The 13,045-nt window shown below is 47.5% G+C and overlaps 1 protein-coding gene across 3 annotated transcripts; it reads right to left on the reverse strand.

The window, feature by feature from the left end:
* Positions 1–427: 427 nt before the first annotated feature.
* On the reverse strand, positions 428–12,784 carry ATF1 (activating transcription factor 1). 3 transcript variants are annotated; one of them, XM_082299214.1, is made up of 9 exons: positions 12,575–12,784; positions 8,172–8,285; positions 6,819–6,947; positions 5,416–5,516; positions 4,984–5,114; positions 4,137–4,316; positions 3,895–4,054; positions 2,825–2,978; positions 428–2,719 (listed from the first exon to the last, which is right to left on the reverse strand). In XM_082299214.1, the coding sequence occupies exons 2-8, from the start codon at positions 8,280–8,282 to the stop codon at positions 2,834–2,836; spliced, it is 957 nt and encodes a 318-aa protein (XP_082155340.1). In that variant the 5' UTR covers positions 8,283–8,285; positions 12,575–12,784; the 3' UTR covers positions 428–2,719; positions 2,825–2,833. The 3 variants fall into 3 exon arrangements, with proteins under 3 accessions (XP_082155340.1, XP_082155341.1, XP_082155339.1); XM_082299215.1 differs by having other exon boundaries at positions 428–2,978; positions 8,216–8,285; XM_082299213.1 differs by having other exon boundaries at positions 428–2,978.
* Positions 12,785–13,045: the final 261 nt, after the last annotated feature.

A 13,045-nucleotide genomic window follows, 5' to 3' on the forward strand; every position in this document is an offset into this window, starting at 1 on the left:
ATTCACACCTGGTCAGCACCACTGCAGCTCTACCTTCATTAAAAATAAATAGGGACCATCAGAATGATAATATTTTAGCGACTTTATTTACCAAGATCAAAATTTGCAACCATTAATTGTTTCAACAAATATTTACAATTCATGGAAAGCACGGACTGTTTGGAACCAACCAGCAGAACAGCATCAGCTGCTGCATCTCTTACCCTCAGGAATGAGATTTTAAAATTGAGATTTTAAAGTAAATCCAAACTAAGAACTTCATGATCAGTGCTTAAAGAGCAAACTTGTGTAACTGTTTAATATTCCCATGATGGAAAATCAGCTGTTCTTTCCAACACACTATTTTAAGAGTATAAAAACTGACTCTTGGTGTGTTTGGCAGGACAGGTGCTTCCCTTGCTGGATACAAGAAGAGTTGGCCACCAGGTTTTTACAGTCTTAACACTTGATAGATTTATTATTATTCCATATTACAAAAGAAAAAAGAGAACACAGTGAGGATCAGCTACCACAGAGTCCCCAAGGTAGTTCAGAACTGTAGGTCAAACCCTCTCACACATGCCAGGTGACACACTGAGAGGAGAGAAAGGTCCAGTTCTCTGAGGTGCATGTTCCAGGCACATTCCAGGCTGTTCAATTTTCCTGAAATTCCACCAAAGAAAACAGGAAACACTGACACCTCTCCAGGAGCAGCTCCCTCAGTTTAGGACTTTCCCAACCTTATTTCTGATGTGTCACAAAGCTTTTTTCTGACATGATGGCAACCAGGAGTCACACTCCAGCCTGGCCTAAAGGAAACGCATTGGGACTCATGTCCACAACAATCAGAGACTTAGGAACTTCAGGGACAAAATATCCTTTTCTAGCCCACTAACCAGGAGATTGTGGAATGCAGATGCCTCATGGCAAAGAGCTCTGCTTGCTACAAGTCCATTAATTCCCAAAGGAGTAAAATCAAAAATACTGACTGACCATGGGATAAGCATTACACATCCAGGGAGGGAGCACAGCTTGGAATTCCATCCAGATCTGAGCTAGCACGACACGCACGGAGCTCTAACACCTCGGAACAGCACAGTCCATGGAGTAATTCCCGCTGACAGAACTGGAAGCAGGATTCAATCCCAGCTATGGAAATGGTTTATTCCTCATGCAAGAAGCACTGCAGTCACCTACAGCACCTGCCCAAGACCACGGCCTGACCACCAGGATCACATCTTGCCCAGGACCGTGTCCTCACCAGTACCATGTCCTGCCCACAGCCAGGCAGCTCTGGGCATCTCCAAGAATGGAGATTCCCCAGGCAAAGGAGTCCTGATCATGTCAAACTTGTGATTTTCACCTGAAACAAATTAAAATTGTACAAACTGGACTCTCTGACACAACGAGATCTCATGTGCAGATATTGTCAACTGTGGGGAGTAAAAAGCCCTAATTTCTTTTTTTTCCCCCCAATACTCTTTAGGATCCATTTTTTCTGCAAGTTGCCTACAGACATACAAAATTAATTCAAGTATCTCCTACACCAAAGAGGATCTCATTTGACTTTGTACTATCCATAAAAATATATCCTTGAAAATCTGGTTCACAAAATATTTCATTTGGTTACTAAAATGAAAGATATAAACTGTCAAAATACGTATAGAAACTCAATTTCAGGTTTTGTAAAGATCACAATTTAGCTACAAAATATACCAACCATCTCCCCGTTTGCAATATAGTATTTGCGTACAAAGACACCGTTACTTTGCAAAATAGCTCCTACCTTACAAAATTAGGCTGGAAATTGTAATTTTGCACTACTTCCAGCAATAAACCAGAGATTAGAACCTCATAACCCTTTGGTATAGATCTTCCATTTTTTACTACATCATTTTTCTTCTATTTGGTTTCATGTTCCAAAGGCCAGGAGAATCCCCGGCCAGGACAAGCACTGAGTGTTTAATTGTAGATATGATCAGCACACAATTAAATTTTCAATGATTGATGTTTCTCATGCCCAGAACTAAGAACAAACTCTTGCGAAATTAAAAACTTTCAGAAGTTTAATCTCAGAAATTCTTCAGAACTTTTGTCACCAGTCCTCGTCCCTCACACTGTGCTTTAAAATCACTGATGTGTTGAATTCTCTAAGAAAATCAACACAATTTTCTGTGCCTCAGACATTTCCAGGACCAGGCCTCTCACTGCCTTCTGCAGATCCTTCCCCAATCTGATAAACACGGCAAACATGGAAAAAAATCATCCCAACTTTTTAAATTGTCATCTGAGAAAGAGTAAAAACATAATTTATACCTCAAGCAAAGTATCAGCTTTTTTTATCATCTGCACCTGTAAATACCAACTTACAGGTTAAAATAAAAATATTTACAGACAAATAACTGAAGGAAAAAGGCTTGAAAAAGAGTAAGAAATCAAAACATACACTGGTTATAAATGTTACTAACAACGTCAGCTATGGCAAGGATTCCGTTTCATCCATGTTTTCTTTGTAACCAAATTTTGCCTCCCTTATTAGAGGTATTCATAGGAATTTTCAAAGAAACTCTCATCACCTGCCTCGCCACACGTGACTGTCCTTCCGCTGTAGCTGCAATCTTGAATTTATCAGTTTCCAGTTGTGCCAGCAGGAATTTTGGTGAGGTTTTCTTGTTTTCTGTTTGTACTTTGTCACCAACACGTTGTAAAGAAAATCTATAGAGTCTTTGAGCTGTGAAATCTAGGTAGAAAAGTTTCATTTTTGACCTTTCATCTAGTTAAAAAAATTCAGTATAAAAAAAAAAAAATCTCCTCTGATATTTCACCAGTCCCCAAAGGTTTTTACCTTCTCTTCTTACACACTTTTATGACAGTAAAGATCTTTCAAAGTTTTTAGCTCTTCAATTAGAGTTTTGTTCTGATTTTCCAGGACTGCCACTCGATTTTCCAAACATTTCACATACTCCTTCTTCTTCCTACGGCATTCCCGGGCAGCTTCTCTGCAACAGACAAGCAGAGTTCTTTATTTTAGAGGTGAGATCTATTTTCTGAACATCACAATACTGACCAATACCAGAGAGCTGGAACTGCAGTGAGGAACAAAACCAAGCCAAAACTGCCCGAGGAGAGCAGGAAATGCAGCAGGATCTGCTAACACACATGGCAGCCAATCTGCAGGGGAAACCCAATTTTGGCTTCTCCACACTGTGAGACTCAAGGGAGCATGTCTGGGTCACGATTTCCTGTGTTTGGGTCACAATCTCCACAAGCCCAGGCGTGCTCAGGTGGGGAAGGAGCACCAAGGCCAAGTGGCCAAGGGCACCTGGGCTGTACCAGCCACGGTGTGGCACAGGACCAGGGCAGGGATTGCCCCCCTGTGCTGGGCACTGTTGAGGCCCCTCCAGTTCTGGACCCTCACTGCAAGAGAAATATGGACAGGCTGGAGCGTATCCAGAACAGGGAATGGAGCTCGGGAAGGGGCTGGAGCAGCAAAAGGGGCTGGAGAACTCCTGAGGGAGCTGGGGGGGGCTCACCCTGGAGAAAAGGAGCTCAGGGGGGACCTTGTGGCTCTGCACAAGCCCCTGACAGGAGGGGGCAGCCGGGGGGGTCGGGCTCTGCTCGCAGGGAACAGGGACAGGAGGAGAGGGAACGGCCTCAGGCTGGGCCAGGGCAGGCTCAGGGTGGGACATCAACAGGAATTTCTCCATGGAAAGGGAGGTCACGCATTGGAAGGGGCTGCCCAGGGAGGTTTGGAGTGCCCATCCCTGGAGGTATCACTCAGTGCTGGACTGGACGTGGCACCCAGGGCTCTGGTGGAGATCTGTCACAGGTTGGACTTTACGATCCTGGAAGTCTTTTCCACGATCTCAGCACATTCAACTCACCAAGCCGAGCAGCTCAGGTGCACTCACGTACCTGTTCTTCATCAGCCTGATCTCTCGTTTCAGCTGTGGATCATCTGTCTTGCTCGTCTGTGACGTCAGAGTGACAGGGGACGTCATCACCACGGTCTGGGGCAGGGAGGAGGTGGTGGGCGTGGTGCGGATCTGGTACGTCTGCATGTCTCCAGAGGCAGCTGGGGGACACCAAACGGGGCAGCGTTAGCAGGTGACACTGGCGGTGACAGGGGTGTAAGCAGGTCCCCAGGGGGTACTCACTCTGCACCACCACCTGGTTGCTGGGCACCAGGATCTGCTGCCCATCCGAGGTCTGGGCGTACTGCAGGATGGTGGTCCCGGGCTGGGAGCTGCTGGCGTTGGCCATGGTCAGTGTCTGAAGCCCCTGCACCCCGTCCGGCCCCGGCCCCGCCAGCTGCAGCCCGTTGGCTGCGATGGCAACTGTGAGGGAAGGCACATGGACAAGGGGATTTGTAGCTGTACAGTACAAAATACAGGTAAATCCCAGCATCCTGGAATGGGCTGGGTTGGGCGGGACCTTAAAGACCCTCCAGCCCCACCCCCTGCCATGGCAGGGACACCTTTCACACCCCCAGGTTGCTCCAAGCCCCAATGTCCAACCTGACCTTGGACATGTCCAGGGGATGGGGCAGCCACAGCTGCTCTGGGCACCCTGTGCCAGGGCCTGCCCACCCTCACAGGATGGAGAGGAGCAGGGGTGAAGCACCACCAACACCAAGCAGTAACATCAAAGGAACAAATCCTAATTTTTTGTACCTCTCTGATACCACAGGAGCCTTTAAGAGTGGCCCACTATATATATATATATATATATAGGTGTCTTCACTGACATTTTGGGTTAAATCCAGCAAAGAACACTGCTGTGTGCTTCATAGCAACACCCTTAAACATCTTAATGTGCAAAAATTAAAATTACAAAGCACTGAGTTTATCTGAAGTTGGTGGATACCACTTACTTCTATGTACTAACTTTACTGACTACTAGATAATAACCAACTTTTGTCCTTCATCTTTCTCAAATATTTTAAAAAATCTGTATTTTGAGGCAAGTTGAATAAAAACTGTGATGATATTTTGGGTAACATACTGTACTGTCCAGTGCTTGTCTGGTAGATGGGTGTGGGAACAGACATGGAGGTGACAGTGGAGACTCCAGGACTTTCCTCATCTCCTTTTCTATCCCGTGTGTCTTCAGAGGAAAGATCTTTCAAAATTTTTCTGTGAAAAAAGGAGTTTGACATTTGACTACACTCCTCACTTCAGTAAAATGATATAACTGAGTAAAATTACAGCTGGTGAACATTTTGCCCTGTACAAAATCCTACTGAGGCAAATTTCCAGTAAGTGGAGTCAAAGTTTCCTCACAGCAACGATGGCTCAGGATGTTCGTACATGAACGGATTCCCTGCGTGTTTCAAGGCAAAGGAAACAACCTGGAGGGCAGCAGAATATTGAAGAGCATGGGAAGAGGCTGTTGGTTTGCTTTCAAATAAAAACACCAAGTGCATCACACCCGTACCGGTAGGAGGGACGACGAGCCAAGATGCCTCGAGCTTTCTGTGAGGAGCCAATGCTGTCTGAGGAGTCCTGAGAATCCTCACTCTCAGATAAGGAAGATACCTGGTGAGAAAGGGAACAAGAACACCAGTGATGTATAAGACACACTGAAAGCACCTGAAATCTTTTATGTAGGAGAGGAGCAGTGGGGGTTGTTGCTGAGAATGTAAAAGTCCAATGAAAATAGTATTTAAGGCAGAAGTATATCAGGGAGTAAATATGCAAAGTACTATCTACAAATTTCTTTATTCCACTGCGTGCTCATCCAGTTCAAAGTGTTATTTTGTCTCTGATGCTCCTTATTAGCAAACAAAACATTTATTTGTTCTTATCTGTGTGCCTGTAACAGAGCCCAGAGGAATGCACAGAGCTCTAGGAAAAGCCTCTCACTGAAGTGCAGAGACAGAGCAGCCTATGATCAGCAGGGAAAAAACCTGCTCGTGTACTTTTTTAAATATTTTTTTTGTACTTTTTTTCCCCCCAACAAGGCCACAATTTTCATAAATTACAGAAAAGGAATGAAACCAGTCAGTGAGGACTGTGCAACCAGGGGGAAGGAAAAGTGACAACAGAGACACGAGCACCAACAAGCAGCCAATGCAGATGCTTGGCTGCTTTCAGCAGTGACACGTTCTCCTCTTCCTGCTCTGATGTTACAGCAGGGACAGCTGACAATCCCTTCCAGGTTTGCTTCTCATGGCTTATCAGTTTAGCATGGTATGAGGAGAGGAGTGTGGACAAGGATCAGGGACTAATTCCTGGGTTTTAGGGCAGCTCCTCCCTCGCCTGGCTGCTAGGGCAGTGATTTCCCAGTGGAACTCCAGGTCCCCAAGGGCTCTGCAGCAGGGACTGAGTGAAGCAGGAACAGACTCACTGGAACTCCCTGGGTACCTCTCAGAAGGGACTCCTCTTACAAAAATCACATGGCAAGTGAGTACGAGACACTTGGGAGTTACAGCATGAGAGAGCACCCAGCAGCTCATTCGCCTTCATGCAGCTCCACCTTTCCCAAACACTCATTTTTATACTGAATTATTCTGTTATTCCCCACTCCCCTGCTTTGGGTGTCAGATCCCACCTGACTGTCTGCCAAGGCACCAACTACAGAGCTGTGGGCTGGAGTTTTTAATAAAGGGAGGCAACATCAAATGGTTTCATGTCGACTCCAAAGGTGACTTCCCACAAGGAATAATTTCAAGCCCAAATGAGGGATGTTGTGTCCCACAGGACTGTCCTTGGATTGCTCACTGTCTCTTACAGCAGGGCACAAAGGCAGCCGAGTCAGAGAAGCCTCTGCGCATCTTTTCACATCTTCTCACCTACATAACTGCAGATTTGGGGTATTTAAAGCCATTCTGGAGTTACCTGCACGGTTTGCACCTGAGGGGAGTGTATCACAGAGGAGGACTGAGCTGTCTGAATGACTCCCTGGACCTGGACTTGCTCTCCAGGAAGCTGAACCACTGTGAGGGGAGCAGAACCTCTGAGAGACATCTACAACAGACCAAAAACCATCAGTGAAACCTTTGTGCCACAGGACTCAGGAAGTGCAACACGTGTAGGAAAACTGGTGGACAACCAGCATTAGCAACTTATTTTAATTCTAATGAAGTCACAAAAGTACCTTTAAAGATGCAAATTTTTGAGACATTATTTGCATATGAAAAAGGCTGAAACAGGTTGTTATTTCCTTTGGTTAGACAAAAATCAAATGTGGCATTATGTCACATAATCAAATATGTGATATTATGTAACATATTAAAAACATGAAAATGCTTCAACTTCCTAGAGGGTTTGTAGTTTTGATGTTGAACTCGTGTGAGTCTTTGCACTTTAATCAATTTATATTGTTCACATTTCCATATATTCACAAACCAAAAATAATTCAAGTTATACACGTAGATGGTAAGTAAATAACCACTTTCCTCATCAAATTTCTTCGCTACTTTTATTCATCTGAAATACATGAGAAGATGAAGGGATCATTAAAATACACACACAGAGCTGAACTTCCATTTAATGCTACTTTCGTATCATAACTCGCAATATTAAGGGACAATTAGAACTTTATATAAAAACAGATCAGGAAACCAGCCTGGAAAGAAACCCTAGGAGACCTGCTGATATTCTCTCCTATATCTAAATTTTGCATCAAAATCCCAATTGCCTCCACAGGATAAACAGTGGAAGAGCTGCAAAACATTGCTTTTTCCCACGAAAAGCCTCCTGGAAAGATTCACTCTTTCACCAGTTCTAAAGGATTCAGGTTAAAGCTCTGACAGGGATGCTACCCTAGAGGAAGAATCTCAAATTTTCAACTTCATATGGTTTATTATATTAAATACGTTCATGTTGGGCTAAAATCCAAGTGTTTCCATGGTGCTGAGTACCCAGGATTGCTGCTACTACAAAAGGAGCTGGAAGTGCTTTTTCTAAGGAAAAAATGAAACCAGGCCCTCATTTTACTCCTGAGCAGCTCCTGTGGTTGACTAACCCCAAATCTGGGCTGCACTTCTGCATTGTACAAAGACAAAAATCAGCTTTTTAACACTTTTTAATTAACTTTATGTCATCCACCATCAAACAAACACATTTTTCTTAGCCTCTTTCTGTTTTTTCTTCTCCGTGTGCTTCTAAGAATGGATCTATAGTTTGCAGCACATAAAAATGGGCTCTGAACTCCCTGAAATGTTTGCTGAGATCCAGCCCAGGCTTTACCTGTTGAGCAATATGAGAGAGCTGAGCTGCCTGGAGGGTTGTACCTTGTACGGCTGAGGGCTGCGACGTAACAGAGCTGCTGCTGCTGCCCTTGTGCACCTCTTCCATCATCAGCTACGAGAAAACCAGTTAAATCCAGTTAGTAATGAATTTGGACAGCAGACAGATGTCCAGTTCCACCAGTGTTTTATAACCTCAGTGCCTGATTATTTTGGTCTCATTTGGACACGTTTAATGAGCTCTTTGCCCTCTAATGTCGCCATTATTAAGGCACAGCCCAGATTTTGTCACTTCCTATCAACACCCTGAGTCCTCCTGTGCCTCCTCAAGGGGACACGTGGGGAGGGACACGGGGGGACCTTGCCCTGCTCATCCCTGTGGCTTTGGGCAGGTGAAGCCCCACACCTGGGGTCACCTCCCGAGGCCTGGGAACAGCAGGAGCCCCAGTTGGGAACAGGAACAGGTTTGGTCTGTGCTGTAAAGGACATACAGAATCACAGAATGGTGATTCCACCCCCTGCTATGTGCAGGGACACCTCCTCTGTCCCAGGTTGCTCCAAGCCCTGTCCAACCTGACCTTGGACACTCCTATGGATCCAGGGGCAGCCCCAGCTGCTCCAGGCACCCTGTGCCAGGGCCTCACCATCCTATTATAATCCCCTTAATATCCAATTCCTAATATCCCATCTAAGCCTGCTCTCTTGCAGTTTGAAAGAAGATCCAGGAAGAAAACCAAGATTCTTTATACTAAAGAATATCTTTCTCTAAGTAAGATAACTTCCAAAAATATTTTAGCCAAGCCACCAGCCAAACCTATTTTAAACTATCTGAAGGTGTATAAAAACAAACCAGGGACGGAAATCAAAGTGAAGAGAACACAGTTTTGAATTTTAAGCCCTGCCAGAGTCACTCTGTCTTGATGTAATGCAGTCAGCAACACTTCTCTCATGTCTAAGATTTTATATTTAACTGTTCAACGTCTTGCCAGCATCCCCCCTCGGATTCTGGGGGATTCAGGGATGCACAAATGCAGGTTTCAGCTGGGGGGAGTGGGCGGACCAGCCTGGAGCATTAAAAGCTGATGGGTGAGTGTTAAACATTTTGTCACAGAAGGTTTGAAAGTGTTGAAAGGACAGTTGCTATGAGACTGGAAATTACATTTCTTTCTGTGGAAATGTGAGTCATTGATTTTTCCCTGCTGAGCTGAACCACAGCACGCAGCCCAATGAACTGGGGAAGAGTCAACCAAGAGCAGAGTCCTGCTCCTGCACCTTCACTGCTCTGAGGGGTCCCGCCGCAGGACTCCCCAAATAAGTCACTAAATCAGGGCTTTGTAGGGAGAAACTGGTGGCTGGGTGATACAAGAAATCATGATTGATGGAGCAGCTCTGCTGTGAGGAAAGGCTGGGGGAATTGGGATTGTTCAGCCTGGAGAAGAGAAGCTTCAGGGTAACCTAATTGTGGCCATCCAGTCCCTGAAGGAGCTGCAGGAAAGATAAGAGAGACCTTTTACACGGGCCTGGAGTGCCAGCACAAGGGGCAATGGCTTCAAACTGCCAGAGGGCAGAGTTAGAGGGGATATTGGGAAGGAATTCCTCCCTGGGAGGGTGGGCAGGCCCTGGCACAGGGTGCCCAGAGCAGCTGGGGCTGCCCCTGGATCCCTGGAAGTGTCCAAGGCCAGGCTGGACAAGGCTTGGAGCCCCCTGGGACAGTGGAACGTGTCCCTGCCCATGGCAGGGGGTTGGAATAAGATGGGCTTTAAGGTCTCTTCCAACCCAAACCAATCCATGATTCCATGTGTCCTTTACAGCACAGACCAAACCTTCCCCAGCAAATGATGCAGCTTCCCAACATCCTCCCGGCTGCAAACATCAACCACTTCAAGATTATGAGCAGAATTAATGACAAACGTGCAGTGGACAAACCTTTGTCTGTCCTCAAATGCAGTTTTAGCTTCTGTAAAGGAAAATCAACATTTTGCACCCTGCAACGTGTCCCGGGTAACCAGGGCCCCTCAAACCGAAATCCAGGCAGCAGCAAAAATGACAATAAATTTCCAGTGCTACAGAAACCCCCGTTCATTTCTGTAGTGCTAAACCACAGCCTGCCCTCCCTGCTCTCTGCCTTACTGTCCCATGAAAGACTCAAAATACCCTGCAAGAAACAGTGAAACCAATAAAACCACCCGAAATAAACACCCCAGGGACAGAGCACAGAGGGTTTTGCTGATCTTTCTCTCATTGGTGTGAAGTTCTGCTTGCAGGAATAAAAGATAAAGTATTTTCCATTAGAAATATGAGTTTTGAGTTTAATTCATCTCTGCTTGCTCTGGAATATTGAATCATTCATCCAACATCAATCAATAAAAAGATTTAGCAAGGATTGCAACAAGACAGAAATTCCTCCCGCACCTCACACCCTCTGGGGATGTGAGTGTCACACAAGACTCACATGCCTTTAACTTTACTTAGATGGAAATCCAGGAATTTCCCCCTGGAATGGCCTCCTGTGAGCACCCGAGACAGCGACTGGCATCTACCTGTCCGAAGAGAGAAGTTCTAAGGAAAAACCTCAACCTGCAGGTCTCAAGATCTGACAAGAGGGACCACAAAGGGTAATAATACCTGAGCACATCACCCCCCGGGTAAAACTGCTCCGACAGCTGAATTTAATTTATTTAGCTGAAAGCAGGTGCTCTGTTTGGGGTGAAAGAAGAATTTTGCTGTCACAGACCACTGACAGGAGGAGCAATACTCAAGGCTCTATTGTCCAGAGAAGGATTATTGTCCCAATCTGTACAAACACCACTTTTTTATAACCAGACAGGTGAGGGTGACGATTTTCACAGTAAACCTCCACGCAGCTCCACCTCAAAAGTCATTTAACGGAAAGGATTTTGCAACAGCAGCTCATGAAATTTGCTTTAAGGACCCCTCTAAAATTCTGGGCATCATCTCCCTCCAGCCAAGGAAACTCACCCCACTTCCTGAGCCTCAAGCCCACCTTCCTTTCAAACATAAACAGGAATGTCCCAGTTCATCAGGGCACGCTTCATTTCTCACCCCAAAGCTCACAGACACCCTCCAAATGCCACGGGCCTCAGCGTGCATGAACCACCACGCAAACCCACCAGAAACACCTGACATGCCCAAGGAGCATTAATTAAAAAAGAAAACCCATTCCCAAAACTTCACTAATTCCCTGATTCTTTAAATTCCCTAAAATGCTACAGAGAGCACCAGAGGAAGAAACCGAGTTCTGTTTTGCCCTTTCGAACTGAGTAGAGGAAGGGTCTGAATGATGCTTCATCACTGAAATATTGTAAGAGCCGAGTGATTATATTTTTTATAAAGTCAGAAATCAAGGAATATTGGATACAGGATTTTATTCTCAAATAGTGACAGGAGTAAAATTCTGACATTTACAAATTGTACAAAGGGATTTCAAAATATTTTCTTAAATGATACTTAAGTAATCTAGGGGACTTTTGTGTCCTCAAAATCAGCTATTTTAAGCAGTGAAAACATTATTTACCTAATTTTGCAATTAAGACACTTGGAGAAAATTTGTTCACCCAGAAAACTGACAGAACTCCACTCCCTCCCCGCCCAGAAATCAGTAAAAGACAGAGCAAAAGGCAGCACATCCCACCAGATGTGCCAGAAAGCAAGTGAGCAGTCTCGAGTCAACTTGCCCAGTCACCGCTCCAGATTCCATTCCACAAACACACAAAGTTATTCCTTAAAACTCCAGGAGCACTTTCCTCATAGGTTTTCTCTCACTTCCCCCCCCCCCCCCGCCCAGCACCAGCCTGTACAGGAACATCCCCTGACAGGAGCTTCAGAAATAAACGCTGCAGCCTGAAAATGTCAATATTCTATCCGCACCAGGGATCTGATGGTTGTGAGAGAAAAACAGCCCAGAGATCATTTATATCCCGCTGCCCTGGATCCACCCGATCCTCACTGAACACTGGAAGCCAATGCTCAGACACGGGTCTGGGGCAAAATTCATAGAAGACAGGTAGCGACGCCCATTAACGACAGTTTAGTTAGCGATAAAGCTGAGTTTGTCACCGGGCAGGGCTCGGGGACGCAGCCACCGCTGGCCGGGACCGGCTGGAGCCTCGTCACCCCCAGACCACCTTTCCCCCCAGCCCCGGGGCGAGCGGGCCCAGGCGGAGCGGGCGCGGGCCCGGCAGCAGCCCCAGGCCGCAGGGCAGCGCCTCAGGCCCGCCTGCGGTGCGAACTCCCCGCGGTTTCCGCAGCGGCCGCCGGGCCGAGGCCGCGGCCTGTGCCCGTCCCCTCACGGCCCACGGGGGCGGAGGGGGGGGAAGCGGCGGTGGGGGAAGGAGTGGCGGGCGGGCCGAGGGGGACGGGGCGGCCTCCCCAGCCCGCGCTTACCTCAGAGCCCCGCAGGGCCGCACGTGGGGAGCGCCGGAGCCGCCGCCGGGTCCCGGCCCCGGTCCCGGCCCGGTTCCGCCTCAGGGAAGCGGCGCCGGCGGGGGGGGCGGGCCGCGACCATAGAGTGCGCGCCCAGGGGCCCCCGCCATAGAGCCCCAGCGGCGCGGAGCGCGCGGGCGCCGGGCTAGAGCGGCCGCCTGGAGCCGGCCCCGCCCGGCCGCACCACCGAGAGGAGGCGGCAGAGCGCCACTCCCGGGCACGGCGCGGGAACAGCGCCGCCGCCGGCGGGAGCGGCGCAGCGCGGGCGCGAATCCGCGCTCTGGGGTGGGGATCGCGATCGCCGTCGGGAAAATCACGATATTCCCGATATTCCCGATATTCCAGGCCCCTGCGCGGGGAATTGCGCGCCCAACCTGGGCGAAGGGCAGCGCGGCCGGGTTTTACCCCGCGAACGGCACGTCCCGGCCGGGC

The sequence above is a fragment of the Coloeus monedula genome, assembly GCF_965178545.1.
Source record: "Coloeus monedula genome assembly, chromosome: 30".
Taxonomy (NCBI): domain Eukaryota; kingdom Metazoa; phylum Chordata; class Aves; order Passeriformes; family Corvidae; genus Coloeus; species Coloeus monedula.